Genomic DNA, 17,521 nt, shown 5'->3' with positions numbered 1-17,521 from the left:
ATTTACTCGCAGTTTGTAACCTCCTCGGCCCCATCCTGGGTAATCCTGGGGGATTTGCAAAGCCTTCCTGGGATCTCTAGTGCCCCTAATTCCCTTTCAGGAGGCAAAAGCAATGGGAAGAATGAGCAATCCAACCATCAAGGAGCCAAGAAATCAATCCATAGAAGGGGAAACCATGAGAGTCAAGATCAAAGAAGGTGGCATCTGAGTTGGGGTGGATGTCTGGCTGTATCTGCACTGCAGAATTAATGCAGTTTGGCCCCATGCTATGGAATCCTGGAATTTATCATTTTGTGAGATATTTATCTCCACCAAACAATAAAATTCCAATGCACCCAGTTCAGGTTTCTGCAGTCCCGGTTTGCACCATCCAAGTGACGTTTCCAGGCATCCTTTGGTTCATTACTGACTCTGCAGCCGCAGCAAAAGCTCGAGGAAGCAATTACTTCTGGACTCATTCAGGCTCAGTATGATATTGGGAAGGGCAGGGGATGAGCTTGTCCTTAGAATGGTGACCATCCTAGAGATTTATGTCAAATAAAACATGCCAAGGTTTGGATGGAAAGGCCATGGAAAACAGCACCAAGGGCAGCCACCTGGCTCTGCTCTAAGGAATTTATCACACTGGGGCTGATTTTGACATTAAAGAGAGATTAAAGCTCATTTGAAGCATCCCGCAAATGAAGCAGAAATGGCGAGTAACTGTGCCAACGATTATCACATGCAATTGCACAAATAAAGTGATATCGGAAATGCATTGTCGCTGAAATTCCAAAAGTAGAAAGATGTGCATTAATGCTTCTTTGTGACCATTTTACTGGCGGGTTTTGTGTGACGTTGTGTGAAATTGTTACACATAATTATGCAGTTTTTCTGTGATATTTACAGGATAAACTCCCGATCTCCTTCATGTGATAAACTCCTAAATCTGATTAATAAAAGCGGGTTGATAGCAGTTCTGCTCTACTTGGGTCCAATCCATCCCAACTCATTTGCACTCCCCCACTGTATCTCTTTCTCACACACAGACAGGCACCAGCCCCATCCTTCTCAGGTCCGGCAGCCACTTACAGCGAACTTGGCCAGAACGTACGCCCCTGCGCCCACGCCGATCCCGATCACGTACTTGAACCTAAGGGTAGAGAAGCCATCAGCGCCTCCTTCGCACTCAGTCCTCCCTCCGGCTGCTGGCCTCCTTGGCTTGTGGGCCAGATAGATGCTTCAGGTTTGCTGGATGCAATAATTTTTCCCTACAACTGATGCTCCATCTGCACTGCAGAAATAATCTGGTTTTGGCACCACTTTGGGCCTTAGTGCATTATTAAACAAACCCGGCAGGCAAACGAAAAGACGCATTTTTTTGCCTCCCTCCGCATGACCTGTTTCTCTTTCAGTCTCTTCCAGTTGTAAAACCGTGGGAGAGGGTCGCAAAAGTGTTGCAGAACTGTCCCACTTGCCCAAATTAAATAATCTGTTTGGCAAAAATGATGCTTTCACAATGCTCTCTGACGCTTTTACAACCTGAAAAGAGTGAGAATATTGCAGAGAGAGAGAGAACACATGTATTTTCATTTGCCTGCTGGGTTTAATAATGCGATAAGACTGCCATGGCTCCATGCTATGGAATTCTGGGATTTGTAGTTCGTCGTGGCACCAGAGCTTTGCCATAGCATTCCATAGCGCTCAGCCATGGCAGTGAAACTGCTGCCCAACAGCTGAAAAAGTGGGATGATAACAGGACAAATTGCAAACTGGGAAAGCTGAGAGGGTTTGTCCCTGGGTTGTGTGGCTGAACGGCAGGCTGTGCAACTATGCTTGGTGTTTGATGGTACCTTTTGGGGCTGCCTCTAGTAACCTCACCCCTGAGCAGCCCCAGGGCTTGGCCCCATGCCATCACAAGGGGGTTCTGGCCTGGGATAGTGCTGATCTGACAACCCTAGGAGTGATGGGAGTTGCAGTCCAAACGCATCTGAAGACAACAGAAGCCTGCTATTCTCAGGAGGAAGGAGGCTTTCACTCCCCGCTCAGTATATAACCTTCCCTCTCCTTGCCAGCCTTGCCATTGTTCTCTCTTCCTGCCTCACTGTTGTGTCACAACAACAAGAACAACAAGACTCACCCAAAGTGCTGGACCACGCTGGGCAGCATGGCTGCCAACTGGTCCATGGAAGGATACTGGTATCTGAGAAGACAGAGCAAGAGATAAAAAGGGGGGATCAGAGCTCATCCTGGTGAAGGAGGAGACAAGACAGAGCACACACCCAACACAAATAGACAACATCACAGTGCCTCCCTGTGGAAGAAGCCCCACTTGTCCCTACAGACACATCTCCGTCCCCTAGACTGGCCCTGGACCCATTAGCCCCCTGGGAGTTCTCTCATGCCAGCAGATGGGGTTTTTGGTGGGTGTGTAACGTCCGCATTTAGCTGGCGCAGAGTTACGCTTGTGGCACCCTTGTGCATTGTGGTGTCTCCTGATTGCAGGATGACACATGGTTGCACATCACATATCTGTCTGCACAGCGCATTGGCTGGGCAGCATTCTGTTAAGAAGTGGTCTAGTGCAACTGGGCTGTAACTCCAAGCTATGTCTCTTCATTGCCGGATCTCAGCCTCCTTTGGACCTGTCCTCAGCTTTTCTCTCCCTTGAAAGCCTGCATGGTCACCTTTCAGGGCACCAGAAGTGGGATTCCATCACTTCCTGGCCACCATTTTGGCCAGGTTTGGGGCTGTTTGGTCGACTCCTGCCAGTCTCCAAAGGGCATGCCAAGGACAACCTTGGAGAGTGCTGGAGCCTCCTTTCTTTGGAGGTTTTTAAGCAGAGGCTGAATGGCCATCTGTCCCAGGGAGGGCTTGGATGGCATATTCCTGCATGGCAAGTACTCTTCTGAGTACACACACAGAGACACACAAGCACTGCACCAGTAAGGTCCTGCCTTCCCAGCAAGGGTCCAACTGGGAGAAGCCTACCCTTGAGGGAACTGGGAGGCCCCCGCCTGCTGCCCAGGAGCATCCACATGGCACACGACAAAGTGTTTGGTGATCTCCTGCATGTCCTCGAAGTTGAAGAACGTGTTGAAACAAAGCTTGTCTGGAAGAGAGAAAAGAAGGGGGGGGGGAGATGAGAAATCATGGTCAAGAAAACACGGATCTGCTGAAAACTCTGCCGCAAATGCCAAGGGGAGAAAGGGGCAGCCAGAGAGCCCAAAAGGGCCCCAAATGTCAAGCAAAAGGAGTGTCGGGGAGGGGGAGGATTGCCTTCTCTGGGACTTGCTGACCAGCGTTCTGGTGCCAGACTTACGATTGAGTCCCACGTCATGGTAGGTCAGGAGGGCCGGGCGATTTCCCTTGGGGGACCCCCGAATGACCACATGGAGCAGTCCGTAGGGGGTCTCGATGTCATGCTCCTGGAGGGAAAGGAAACCGTTTCAGTCCTGCCCTGAGAGGATGGACAGATGGATGGAGGGAGGGATGTGGGCAGGTGAGGTGAGCAGCAGGCCAACTCCTTCACAGGTGAGGAAAGCAAGATGGTGGGTGCATTGGTCCCCTATAGTCTCCATGCACCCATTTACTCAAGGGAGATGCTAGTGCTTGCAACACTGGCACCATGCACCCGTTCCCACTTTGCACAAGAGCCCAGAAGACATCCCTCCATCTGGCCCATTTCTATCTCCTGTGCAAAGCCATCTTAGTCTGCATCTGCATCCAGTTTAGACACTATTTTACCTGCCATGGAATTCTGGGATTTATAGTGTGTAGGAGCACCAGAGAAGCCTAGATATCTCACAAAACTTTGTTTGTGGTTGCTAAGTGCCCTCGATACAAACCTAACCCATGGCGACTCTGTGGATGAAGCCTCTCCAAGAGCCCCTTTCCTCCTCCTCCTCCTCAGTCCCTGTGTGCCTCGTTTCTGACCCGTGGCAACCCTAAGGCAACCCTATCCAAGGTTTTCTTAGCAAGATTTGTTCAGGAAAGGGTTTGTCTTTGCCTCCTTTTGAGGCTGAGAGAGTGTAACTTCCCCGAAGGTCACCCCAGTGGGTTTCCATGGCCGGGCAGGGATTCGAACCCTGATCTCCAGAGTCACGGTCCAACACCCAAATGACAATGCCAGGTAAGACTCCTTAACAATTACGCTGCACTACTTTTATATTTGATTTTAATGGATATGTTTTCAAATTGTTTTTAATTTGTATTTATAGTTTAATTAGATTGAAACTGTTTGTATGATGGCATGGCACAGTGGTTTGAGGATTGGATGATGACTCTGGAGGCCAGGGTTCAATTCCTCGTTTGGCTATGAAGCCCAATGGGATACCTTGGGTGAGTCACATACTCTCAGCTCCAGAAAACCTTAGGGTCACCATAAGTTAGAAAGGACTTGAAGCCACAGAACAACAACAATGACAGCCTTTAATTGCATTCAATTTTTGTAAACTGCTCTGAGTCCCAGGACTGAGGAAAGGGCAGGATATATGGAAATATAAATATCATCATCATCATCATCATCATCATCATCATCATCATCATCTCCCTGACGAAGCAAAAGATGCCGGCTCCTGCAGCTCTCCTTTTTGATCCTACACAACGACTACGCAGCCATTTGATGTGGCTGTTTATCACTGCAAGCTTACTCAGTATCAGACAGGTTCGTCTCTTCAGCTTAAGTCTGCATGGTTTAGCCCTAGATAAACTGCAAGTTCTGCTTTGCAGAATTACAGGGAAAGGATGCAGAAAACCTGGATGCATTAAACACACATACACACCCCATGCGCTTGGATGCTTCTGAGCCCAAATAACAGCCATAATTATAATCACTGGTTGGACCTGGACACTAAGATTCTCTCTTGGCCAAAGGATGCCAACATCTTTGCTCCAGTTTCCTTCATCTCATGAAAGGGAAGGGAAACAAAAAGAAATTTAGATATTAAAATTTGACCTGGCTAAAGAGAAATGCCACCCTTTTGCTTCCACGGCAAACCCAATGTCAGCATCTAATCCAGAAAAGAAAGGGAAGAGATTGGGATCCTTCGCAGTCAGATAGAAGGGGTCCCTACCATTCTCTCCCAGCCAACCATTCCACCCTTCCGCTTGCAGATTTGGGAGCATTCATAAATTCAGATGCAACAACGCAACCATTTTATGGTTGCAAAAGAATGCAAAAAATACCAATGCAACAAATTCTCCCTGCTTTCAGTCCCCTGTGTGTGTGTGTGTGTGTGTATGCACAACACACACACACACACCACATAGAGCGCTCTCATAATTGCTGCACTCAGAAGCCCAGAAAGAAAGGAACACCTGCCTCAGAAATGATTGCTGAGAACAGAACAGCTGCACAAAGGGGAGAAATGCCATCATCATCATCATCATCATCATCATCATCATCATCATCATCTGCTTCAAGGAGCCTGGTGCCAATCTGGGCAGCCCTGTTCTCCCCCCTCTTTTCACTCAGCTCCTCTCAAATTCCAGGTTTCCTCGGCTGTTTTCCTCTCTCTGGGGGAGGACAGAGCCCTTCCATTTCCATGGCATCTCTGAAGAAGAGTGTATGTGATGCTTCTCTTTCCAAGGCGCATCAGCAAATGCTAGGGATTTGCAGATTGCACTCAAGGACAAGTGTCTGCTGAAGGTCAGGCGGCATGCGCAAGGCCCAGGCAGAGCCAAAGGGCAAGGCAGGGACCCCACAGCCACCCACATCTTGCCACCTTTGGCTGCCCCATCCTTGCCATGGGGTTCTGGGCATCCCATCACCTGCCCCAGAGATGCGCTGCTCCAGCCTCTTCCCTCCTTGCTCTCCTATGGATCCCAGCAACAATGGCTTCCTCCCCACATCCCTGAATGGGGCTGGCAATTGAGAGAGCCAAGGGCTATGGGAGGGAAAGGGGGCTCTGTGTGAACTCTAGGCAGGAAGCAGAGAAAATGGCGGGCTTCTTCTCATGCCACGCTTGCCCTTGGCACAGAACAGAGGGGTCACCCAAGAAGAGGAGGAGCGGCCACTGCCTGGAAGGAGTCTTGCTAACATCTGCTTTGCAAACCTGACCCCATTCTTTGTTGCATTTCCAGCCACGGAGTGCATTGCCCACCTCAGCATCTGCTTACCCTTCTCTGGCTCTTGCCTCCGTTTCCCTTCAGAAAAGCCTCTCCATCCCAATCTTCTTGAGTTTCTCTGCCCCTATGCCAGTCTGTTGCACCAAGCAATCGCCTTCCAAGCCCAGGGATTCACTGTAGGCTCTTGCAATGCAAAGCTATCAATAGAGTGCATTGGAGCATGTGCAGAAGGCTTTTCCTGCACTGCTAAATACACCACCCATTTGGGCAATTTGGGCAGCCAGCATGAGAGACAAAGCAGCCCCTCGCCTTCATTTCTTTTGCACCACGAAAGAAAACAAACCACCCAGGATCTGATTCAGGCTGGGATGCTGTTAAGGGCCATTCCCAGGAAACACATGTGTGCCAGAGGATGACAATAAGGGCACCTCTGCCCTTCATGTTGCAAATGGGGAGAAAAGCAAATGCCCAGGTCAAAGAGCGCATCATTTGTGGGCTCTGTGGCCAATGCTGCCCCGCAAGCGTCCTCCCCACTGGACCTACCCCATCCCAGCACTCAGGCATGGTGAGCTGTCCTTCTCCTGGCAGGGATGCCTCTGGGGAAGAAGTGCCAGCCGTGTCCGCTCCGTCTGCTGCCTGAAGGTCCAGCTCTGTCAGGCTCTGCTCTGTGCCAAGAAGGTGCCAGCTCTGCAGTGGGTTGGCTCCTTCCCTCTCGCCTTTATATGCAGGAGCTCAGAGCAGCCCCTGCCTGCCTGCCTTCCAAGCCCAGCTTAACGCCTCCCTCTGATCCTCCTCCTTGCCATCCTCATCCCAGACTCCAGACAGATTGGCCGAAGGAGGCAGAGAGGGAGGCCATGGATAGGATGCGCGCATGGAGGGGACCTGGCCGTGCCTCCACTGGCTGGAAAGTGCATCTCTTTATGGGGGGATGACAGCGTCAGAAAACAACACCAAGGCCCTGGCTTCCATATTTGTTTATCCCTTTTTATCCAAGGGAAAAAGTCACACGGGGAAAGGATGGTGCGCTCACATGCGCCAATCTGCAGATTCATAGGAAAGCAGCGGATTCATAGCCCAGGGTCACTTGCACCATGAAACCGACTGAATGAGGTCTGAGGAGGAAGATGGGAAGGAAGGAAGGAAGGAAGGAAGGAAGGAAGGAAGGAAGGAAGGAAGGAAGGGAAGCAGTGCCCCCCTGCACATCTCCCCCCTTAATACACTGCAGTCTGTATTCTGCCTTTCTGATGCTCTCTGGCGGAGGAAAGGTTAGCGGAGAAGGGAACATCGAAGCACGTATCATCGCTCTGCAGGTGCTTGCCTTCCCCAATGCCCTCCACAGTTTGCAAATGGCAGGAATGTGGGGGCCTTACTGCAAGGGCCTGGGAGCATGGGCCTAAGCCTGGCCCCTTGGTGACCAGACACATCCTCCTTTTCCAGGACACATCCTACGTTTCTGGCTCCTGGCCAGGAGGAATTCCAAAACCTCCTCCATTTTGAACATGACTCATGGACTGACATTTCTAGAAGTCTTTTTAGCTTTTTTGTTTTGGAATGCCCTTCATTTTTTCCTTGAGCACCCTACATTTTGCACCATCTTGTCCTCCTTTGCAGTGAGGATGATGTCTGGTCGCTAATCCTAGCCAGAACTGGGTCTGCCCAGTCTGCCAAGCCACAGCCCCACATCAGGGGCGCAGGCACTTAGCGTTAGTCTATCCAACTTCTCTCAGGTGGCCAGGAGTCCCACAAGTCCACCATTGGATTTCTGAGATGGAAAGACAACCATGCCCTTGGCACATCCTCACCAAGTGTGCCCAGTCTGCCAAGCCACAGCCCCACATTGGAGTCACTGGGGGCCCAGGATCTGCCCTGCAAGTCCCAGGAAAGAGGCCATCCAACTTCTCTTTGGTGGCCATGAGTCCCACAAGTCCACCATTGGATTTCTGAGATGGAGAGACATCCTCACCAAGTGTGCCCAGTGTGCCAAGCCACAGCCCCACATTGGGGTCACTGGGGGTGCAGGCCCTGCTTTGCAAGGTCTGCTAAGGCGGCCAGGAGCCCTGAAAGTAGGGCAGCTGAATGTACTGCCTGAATTTAATATTATTATTTATTAAAAGAGCTTTAAAAACCAGTCTCTTCCAGAAGGCTTATCCAGGTGATTTTTAAAACTGCCAATTTGAAATGATGGTTTTAAAATGTGGGTTGTTTTAGTATCTTATTCATCCTTCTGTGTACTTTAACTGGTGCGTTGTGTCTGTTAACTGGGTAAGAAATAAATATTATTACTACTACTATATTATTAAAAGGGAGAAAGAAAGCCAAATGGGATGGAAAAATAAAAGAAACTCAGTGTGTTTCTCCAAAAATGCCTGCTTCTGGCTTAGGCAGAAGCCACTCTCTGGAGAAGCTGCCTTTGGGCTCATATCTGCTCTGGAGATTGCGCTGCTGGCCTCCCTTCGCAATCGCAATGGCATCCGCAAGGAGAAAGGTGTCGCAAAGGCATTATTTATGACAATGCACCGGAGAGACACCTTTCTCTTCCAGGTATGCTGGCCAGGCTGGCCTGGTCTCTCACAGCCGTTTCATTTTGGTGACAGTGATCCTCTAATTTCTTCTTCTTTTCTTTTAACTTTATTTTTCTACAAATATATAGACATTTCATCCAAGTAATATACAACTGAGCTTACAAATCCAAAACACTGCTGGTCCCAAGTGTTTCAGATAAGGGAAACTCAACCTGCATTGGCATGAAAAACAACCTTTGCGTAAAATCAAAACAAAAAGAAAAAACCAAAGGCCCCCCCCCCCCATGTTTAATTTTCAGTTTCAAAGCAGAAAAACTCCTTGAAATCTGCAGAAAAAGGCTTTGCGGTTTTTACTGGAATAACTACTGAAATTAGGAGAAATGCACATTATTGCATGTCTGCTTTGCATGCATTTGGACGGCTGTGCATTTTCGGCAGAGGGAAGGAGAACAGATGCAAACAGGTGTGGATTTGCACAGCAAAGTAAATACATTTAACTAAATGTGCAAAAATATGCACCAATTCGCATAGTGCATTTATGTGTCCATGGTGCTAAACTGGGCCTAAATCCCACAAACAGGCTCATTTCTAGGCAAAAGAATAAAGAGACATAAATCTGAGACCGGGAGACCTCCGTCTGCCAGGGCCACTGCGGCCAAAATTGGATTTGAATCTCGCAGAAGGCGAATTTGTGTTGCAGCATTTCCCATCAAAACAAATCAGACAGGACACAGCGTCCATTTAAACAACAACAACAACAACTATGCAGATAGGACTAATTAAATTAAGGACACAGACTGCATCCACACTGCAGAAATAATCCGGTTTGACACCCCTTTAACTGCAGATAAACTACAAGAAGAGATAGCAGGAGAAATGCAGAAAAAATAGAGGAAACACCAAGGAGACTGCGGATGAGGAAGTAATGATTGTGTATTTGTGTCTTAGTTCTATAAATGCCTATGTTTGTCTATCTGTCTGCTGAGTTATAATGGCAATAGATGGTGATTGGGGAAATGTATGGTATTGTAGATTGTGACTTTTTTATGCTTGATAATAAAAATATGTAATAAAATAACTACCAATCCCAGAATTCCAAAGCACTGAGCCAGGGCAGTTAAAGCGGTGCCAAAGTGGATTATTTCTGCAGTGAGGATGCAGCCCAGTTGGAAGCCCGTCTGCTGCCACCTGCTGGTTGCAGCCCAGATTGCAGGCTTCCCTTCTGCATCTGCTCACTGCAGAAGCCAGAGATTGCTGCTGCTGCTGCAACCTTTGGGTCCCTCCTTTAAATTTCAGGCTAAAACCCAGATCAAGGGAGGAACCCTTCTTTTGTTTCTCTGGTCTGTATTCCACCTGTCTCCTAAACCTGGGAGTCTTTGGCTGCATCCTCAAAGGCAAGGCTAAAGGGACACACGTCTCCATTGCCAGATAAAGCCTGGATGATGGCTACCTTCTGGACTTTAAAATACCACATTATAGCTTCAACGGGGGAATCCCAAAGAGTCAGCTAGTGGACTGGGACCTTCCTATTTCTAAAAAGGCCAATGCGATTCCAAGCTGCATCAATAGAAGTATAGTGTCCACGTCAGTGGTCCCCAAACTGTGCTCTTCTAAGGGATTTTGGACTTCATTTCCCAGAATCCCAGACTATTGGCCAACAGGGCTGAGGATTCTGGGAGCTGAAGTCCAAAATCTCTTAAAGGGCACAGTTTGGGGACCACTGCTCTAGATCAAGGGAAGTCATATTGCCACTCTGTTCTGCTTTGGTCAGGTCTGTGTCTAGTTCTAGGCACCAAAATTAAAAAGAAAAATGTGGACAAGCTGGAAAGATAGAGGAGAGCGACCAAAATGATGAAGGACCTGGAAACCACGAAGCCCTATGAGGAAAGACTTAGGGAGATGCTGTGGATGTTTAGCCTGGAGAAGAGAAGGTTAAGAGGTGATATGATAGCCCTGTTTAAATACTTGAAGGGATGTCCTATTGAGGAGAGGTGCAAGCTTGTTTTCTGCAGCTCCAGAGAATAGGACTCAATGGAGCAATGGATGCAAACTACAAGAAGAGATTCCAGCTCAACATTAGGAGGATCTTCCTGAGAGAAAGGGCTGTTCAACAAGGCTGTTGCCTTGAAGTGTAATGGTGTCTCTTTCTTTGGAGGCTGTCTTTAAACAGAGTCTGGATGGCCATCTGTCAATGGGGATGCTTTGATAGAGAGTTCCTGCATCTCTGTAATGCCCAGAGCAAGGTTGCCAATGCACCGACATGGAAGATGCACTAGCCATCCATGGTGGTCTCTTGAGGAGAGAAAAGAAGAAGGATTTTGATTATACGAGGCAAGGCTTGCCTGGTTCCATGGCACCATGAGGAACAGACAGAACTGGGATGAAGGGCACAGCATTTTGCTCCTTCCTCTTCTCCTTTCTAAAGCAACCTTCTCATCCTCGTGGCTTTGAATGGGCGCTTGGCCGTCTTTAGCCAATGCTGCCTGTAACCTCCAAACCCAGAGAGGTTTGCTGGTTCAGATTCGCAGCGGCCTTTGCTTTTGCGGCTGGCAATGGCTGAACATATGGCGAAGGAGAGGAGTGCCACGCACGCTTGCACAATTTTGCATAGCTCACCAGGTCCAGATGCACCTGGTGTGGGATTTTCACGCTGCTTTTCAAAAGGGCTGCACCTTTTCCTGAGAAGGTCGGGAGAAACAGCCTCCAAGGTTTGGAGGAACGTTAGGAGAGAATGGATGGGATGCTTACTCCTTTTTGCTCTTTGGAGAGAACATGATCTCTCTGATGCGATGTCTGCAGGACAATTCAGCAGACAAAGTCCCTAAAAACCCTTTTGTCTCTTTGCACATAGAAGAGGGGAAGGAAAGCCCACAAAGAGTTGGGTATCATTTGAGGGGGGGGGGGCTCTTCAGTTTTGGAATAAACACATTGAAGGATGAAGGTTGCTGGGGCAACCGCTGCCATGGCAACAGGAGCAATTCCTCACGCTCCATCAGAGATGGGACCTCAGGCGGGTGATGCTCTTCCCGCCACGGAGACAGACGCTGCGCTTCCCAGAATTCGAGGCAAATGGATCAGCAAACCTAGGCTGGTTTGCAATGGGATTTATAAAATCCATTTCCTGGACTGAATCTCCCAGCATCCCCACGGCCATAAATAGGGCAGCTCCACCTGCAAGAATACCCTTCCGTAACTTCTGAACCGAGGACAACAACCACAAACAACTGGACCAAATGTGGGCCTAGACTAACTTTGTCCATTTTTCCCTCTGTATGGTTTTAAACACCTTTGCCTGATGAAGAAGCCAAGGGAGCTTTGAAAGCTTGCATCATGTATATTGTGCAATTTGGTTGGCCCAATATAGGTACCCCGTTTTTTGGATGATATTGTATTTTGCTATATGGCAATCATACCGCCTCTTAACCTCCCCTTTTCCAGCTCCCTAAGTCTCTCCTCGTAGGGATTGGTGCATTTCCACACCTTTCACTATTTTGGCTGACCTCCTCTGGACATCCTTCCAACGTCTCAATACCCTTCTTGGAATCTGGTGCCCAGAACCGGCTTGGTCCAAGATTAAGAAATGCAGGACATGCAGGTCTGGCTAACCGTTGGATGCCTCCTTCCCAAACGTAGGAACCCCTTTAGCCCATCAGGTTCAGGTCTTCCTCTGAAAAGCATCTCCCTCTTGAGGGAGGCCATGGTCCCATTGCCTTTTGCAGTAGCCATGCCTCACCTGGAGTCCTGCGTTCAGTTCCTGGCACCTTGTTTTTAAGAAGGATATGGACAAGTTGGAAAAGGTTCAGAGAAGGATGACTTAGAGGCATGGAGAACAAAACCAAGGAAGGGAGGTTGAAAGAGCTGGTCTTGTGAAGAGAAGATGGAGGGCTGGCAGACTGTCTATGTAATCTAAGTAACACAATAATCCCCAATACATCGCCCCTTTGGACCCATAGAAGTGCAGCCCCAATTGCAGAAAGGGAGGCAAGTGTGCACAAAGGGAAACTGACCTTCCAGTCGGTGTCAACGGCAGACAGGAAAGTGTCCGAATTTTCCTGGAACGGGAAAGATGTCAAATTAAACCAATGCTTCCACTAAAGTCCAAAACATTATACATCCGGCTTTCTAACTAGTTCGAAAGCACACACAAGCACACCAGACCAGGGACAGCGATTTTGGGTCTGATGGCATGTACCTTGTTTCCCAAGCAGTTTGGCAATGGTTGCATCTTTCACCAGCATCTACACTATGGAAATGATGCAGTTTGACACCACTTTAAGGGCTGGAGCCCCTTCCTACGGAGGCCTGGGATTTGCAATTTTGCAAAGTCTTTAGTCTTCTGTGCCAAAGGGCATTGGTGCCCCATAAAACTACAAACACCCAGTGGGCTTCATGTCTGAGCAGGGAATCGAACCCTGGCCTCCAGAGTCATAGTCCAATGCTCAATGAGAAAATTGTGGTTGGCTACAGCAATGTCTAAAGTAGCCCTGGCCTCCAGAGTCGCTATTCAACAAATAATAATGATAATAATAATAATAATAATAATAATAAACGCATTGCCTGATGAAGAAGCCAATGGAGCTCTGAAAGCTTGCAACATGAAACTGTACATTTTGGTTGGCCCCATTAAGGTACCATTGTTTGGTGGATTTTTGATTAATAACAGTAATAATAGTCTGAAATAAAACAATATATATGTTTTACGAGGAGTCGAAGGGACTCACCAGCTCCGTGTCCTGTCCACGAAGAAGCGGCTTCTCTTCCGTGAATCGCTGTTCGTGAAGTCCAGCCATGGTCACTTCTTGCAGCAACAATCCTTTGCGGGAAAGAGACGGAGACGCATCGGTTAGCAAAGCCCTGGACCAAACCTCAGCGGATCCCAAAGGCCCACTGTGATGATGATGATGATCCCCCACTGCATATAATGGGACTTGAGCGTCCATGGTTTTGGAATCCGCTTGGGGTCCTGGACCCAAATCTCCTCCGACATTAAGGGCCCACTGTATTTATTTTTGCAATGATTTTTTACTCTTAAACTGGTAGCCACCAGCTAAAGTTTGTTGCTGCTAAATGTTTGCTTTTTGCCCCCCACCCCAACTTGAAGTCTGGAGAATGGCTGACCCCCCGACTGCTAAACTACAATGACAGTATGACAACTTTAACATTAAAATATCGCAGTACAGCCAGACTCCATTAGGAAAGTCAATATTGCAGTACAACCGAATCACATAAGTAATGTTATGACAGGAGCAAATACAAATATTGCAGCACACGCGGAACACAAATAGAAACATAATGACAAAATGCAAAAGCTCAGCCTGTGTTGGGATTTTGTTTCACTCATTTTTCATTTCCTGTCAAAAACCACATAGAACAGTCCTTGTGCCTTTAAAGATGACTTTAAAAGCATCTGTTGGGTGGGAACAACAGGCCGACAAAGGCACAACATCCATTAAAAACACACATCTGGTGCTAAGTTTCGGAAAGTTCTGCAAGGTGCTGAACACGATCTCTGCAATAGGCTTTGCTTCGACTCCAGTTCAGACTAAAACCCAGAGCGGGTTTACATACTGGTATGGAAAGCCAACGCTTTGGACACTGGCCGGTGCCAGTGGCTCTTAATCCAATGCTATGGAAAGTTCCACTGGTCAGTTTCCGGTGTGAAAAGGCACCAAAGCAAATGGAGGCAGTGGGTGGCTTTGCTCTTTCTGTGCCAGTCCCAGAGCCTGGCATACCATCTCCTGCTGGCAACCTCAAAGGCAGAAGGGCAACCCTTCTGAGGAAGCAGACAGCTCTGCAAAGACCCATAATTGCTTCCAAGGTTGCCCAGTAGGCTTCCATGGCTGAGCGGGATTTGAACCCTGAGTCCAACACTCAAACCACTATGCCATACTGGTGCTCATCCATCCATCCATCCATCCATCCATCCATCCATCCATCCATCCATCTATCTATCTATTATCCTGCCTTTCTGCCAATTGAAGGCAGCTCACAATAGGAGTTAAAATGCAAAAAATGATGTGATTTTGTTTTGTGAAGGAGAAAGTGGGAGAGCTGAGCCCCATCTCCAGGGGAGGGGCATTCAAGTAACCCTGGGCTTGTTGCAAGACCTGAGCGGGGCTCATCACCATCACCATCACCATCATTGCAGGATCTCTTGCATGCCTCTCTTTCCCCATAATCTGGAGCTGACTTGGTGCCACAGAACCACAAATGGCGATGATGGTAATTTCCCTAAGAGCCAGCCTTGGCCACAGCATCTCCCTTTTGGAGGCTTCCAGGGCCACTGCCCCGGTCTTGGGTGCCAAGGAAGGGCCTGCTGCTGCTGGGTGCCATTTAGGAGCCACTGGGCACAGCAGCCAGCCCTCCTCCTCCTCCTCCTCCTTGGCTGGCTCCCTTCATGGAGACAGATGATGGAAGGAAAGAGGGAAGGAAGGAGGAGGCTCCTCTGCCTGGGAGAAGCACACAAACCCCAGAGCCCCCTGACTGCCCTCCCTGCCCACCTCTCTGGCCCTGGAGTCTTTCACACCAGCAGCACCACCATCATCCCCAGTGGGACCAAGCGCAAGGAAAAGGAAGGAGGGAGGGAGGGAAGGAGAAGGAAGGAAGGAAAATAGGTGAGAAAGCAAGTAGAGAAGGAAGGAAAGAAAGGAAAAGAAAGAGGGAGGGAGAGAGGGAGGTGAGCCAGCAGGTAGAGAAGGCAGGAGGGAAAGGATGGAAGGAGGGATGGAAGGAGGTGGCCTGGCTTGGCTTGGCTTAGGGCAGCCCCAGGAAGGAAGGGCGGAGAGGAGGGGGGGGGGGGGCAAGGCTGAGCCAAGGCCCCCTCCGGGCCAGTCCTGCTTCTGCTGCCTCACTTTCTTGCCCTGGAGGCAGTGCTCCCTGTGCCCCCCCTGCCCCTGCCCCTGCCCTGGCCCTTTGGGTCTGTGCCAAGCTGCGCCAAAGGCCCCAAAGGGCCCCGCGGGGCTTCCAGGGGGAGGGGGCCCAGAAGAAGCCCCGAAGAGGCTGAGGTGGGGAAGGGAGACCCCCCCAAAGCCCCCCGGAGGCTGCGGAAAGGAGGGCTTTGCCTCTGGGCCTCTTGGCGATCTCCCAAAGAGAAGAGCCCCCCCAAAGAAAGGGCCCTCCCGGGAGGAAAAGGGGGGTCCCCTGAGCGTTACCTGTCAGGAGGTCCATCTTGTGGCCCCAGACCTTCATGGCTCAGCAATGCGGAGGATGGAGGGATGGAGAGAAGGAAGGAGGGATGGATGGGGGAAAGGATGCGAAGGATGGAGAGAAGGAGAGAAGGAAGGCGAGACAGAGAGAAGAAAAGAGGGATGGAGAGAAGAGTGAAGAATGGAGAGAAGGAGGGATGGAAGGAAAGAGGGATGGGGCGAAGGAGGGATGGAGAGAAGGGCGGCCGCCTCCGGGCATCGCTCCAGGAAAGGGGGCGGAAGGAAGGAAGCAAGCATGCAAGGAAGGAAGGATGCCCGGAGGGGGGTGGGAAAGAAGGGGACCAGGGGACCCCCCAGCAGCCCCCCCAGGAGCCTCCGCAGCCCAGCCCCTCCGCCTCCCTTCCTCCCTCCTCCCCGGGGGTCCCCAGCAGGAGGGGAAGCCCAGCCCGGCCCCCTTCCTCCCCCCCCAAGGAACCGGGTCTGGGGTCCCGGGGTCTCCGCTCACCGGGTCAGGCCTCCTGCTCCTGCTCCTGGGCTGCGCAGCAGATGGATTGAAGCTGCCGGTCTGTCTGTCTGTCTGGGTCTCTCTCTCTCTCTCTCTGGGTCTGGGGCCCTTTGGGGGGGAGGAGGAGGAGGAGGCTCCGCGGGCACGAGCTCCACGGACACGCGCCCCGCCCCTCCCCTCCCCTCCAAGAGAGACAGACAGACAGACAGACGGGGAGGGAGGGAGGGAGGCTCTGGAGGAGGAGGAGGGGGGGAGCAGGGACCCCCCCCAGGAGCCCCCGCCGCAGGACACACAGACCCCCCCCCTCTTTCCGCCAGGCAGGAATGCATAGGATGCTAGCCTGGGAAGGGACCCCGAGGGCCATCCAGTCCAACCCTCTTCTGCCACCAGAAGACACAAAAGCTCAAAGCACCCAGAGAAATATCACCGCCTGCTCCTTAGTTCTGCTCAAAATGGAGGACGTTTGGGGATTCCTCCTGGACAGAAGGAAGGGGGCAATGCAGGACGTGTCCCACAAAAGGAGGCCCCCTGCTCCCTCTGTCCCAGGCCCAGGGCCTGCTCTTTCTAGCAGCACTCCTCCAGAAATATATTTGGGGGTGGGTGTGTGTGTGGAGAGAAGGAATAGAAGGCTCTTGGGAGGCTTTGGGAGCCCCTCCAGGTGTTGAGGAGGCTCACAAAATGGCGGCCTGAGAGGTCCGCATGTGGGGCTGAGGTTGCCAGGGCCAAACCTGGGAAAGCACTCCTGCGCCTTCAATGGTGGAAGTGATGCTTGTGAGGCAGGCAGCCAGGGGACCAGGCAGGCCTCTTCACCCCTCTTGGGTAACAATTGGGGCTTTGGGGGTGCCAAGCGCTCAGGTGGGCTCCTCCTGGCACTCTCTTCCAGGCCCTCCCAGCCAGACAGAGCTTGGAGATGGTCATTGTTTGGCTCTGCTGGTGGGGGATTCTGGGTGCTGCAGTCCAAGAGAGCCACTGGTCCCCCAGTCTCCGTGGGTGAAGCGGGTGGCATCGACTGAGGGTGACCTTCATGAGGCCGGGAGCGTGACTCCTCCATTGATTCCTGTGGGCCTCCTCCTCCCAGTGGCTTCCAATGCCATCGACCAGCCCTCGGCTGGCCACCCTAATGGCCCCTCTGGCCAGCATGCCCAGTGGGGAGTGAAGAAGAGGGATCCATCTGATGCTTGGGCCTCTCCCTCTCTTCCTCTGGGTTGATGCTAAGGGCCTCCGCAGCATTTCATTCCCGAAATGCAGAGTTTAATCCAATCCATCCGATCCAGCTGTGGCTGCTCTGAATGAAGAGATGT

General features: G+C 50.5%; 1 protein-coding gene across 5 annotated transcripts in view; it reads right to left on the bottom strand.

Annotated features, from left to right (window-relative positions):
• Window positions 1–16,360, bottom strand: part of NDRG4 (NDRG family member 4) — a 24,455-nt gene extending 8,095 nt beyond the window's left edge. Inside the window, exons 1-7 of one of the 5 annotated variants that reach the window (XM_089540422.1) lie at window positions 16,221–16,360; window positions 13,292–13,383; window positions 12,578–12,622; window positions 3,302–3,407; window positions 2,971–3,091; window positions 2,120–2,182; window positions 1,072–1,132 (exon numbers count right to left, since the gene is read on the bottom strand). In XM_089540422.1, coding sequence (XP_089396548.1) covers window positions 1,072–1,132; window positions 2,120–2,182; window positions 2,971–3,091; window positions 3,302–3,407; window positions 12,578–12,622; window positions 13,292–13,360 — 465 coding nt within the window. In that variant the 5' untranslated portion in view covers window positions 13,361–13,383; window positions 16,221–16,360. Of the gene's footprint in view, window positions 1–1,071; window positions 1,133–2,119; window positions 2,183–2,970; window positions 3,092–3,301; window positions 3,408–6,591; window positions 6,765–12,577; window positions 12,623–13,291; window positions 13,384–15,721; window positions 15,932–16,220 lie in introns of those variants that run through there. The other 4 variants (XM_089540419.1, XM_089540420.1, XM_089540423.1 and 1 more) reach the window with 4 other exon arrangements.
• Between the last annotated feature and the right edge of the window lie 1,161 nt (window positions 16,361–17,521).

The sequence above is a fragment of the Sceloporus occidentalis genome, unplaced genomic scaffold (genome assembly GCF_023333645.1).
Source record: "Sceloporus occidentalis isolate IW3139 unplaced genomic scaffold, rSceOcc1.0.p SCAF_10, whole genome shotgun sequence".
Lineage (NCBI taxonomy): Eukaryota > Metazoa > Chordata > Lepidosauria > Squamata > Phrynosomatidae > Sceloporus > Sceloporus occidentalis.
This window is presented reverse-complemented; position numbering and strand designations above follow the sequence as displayed.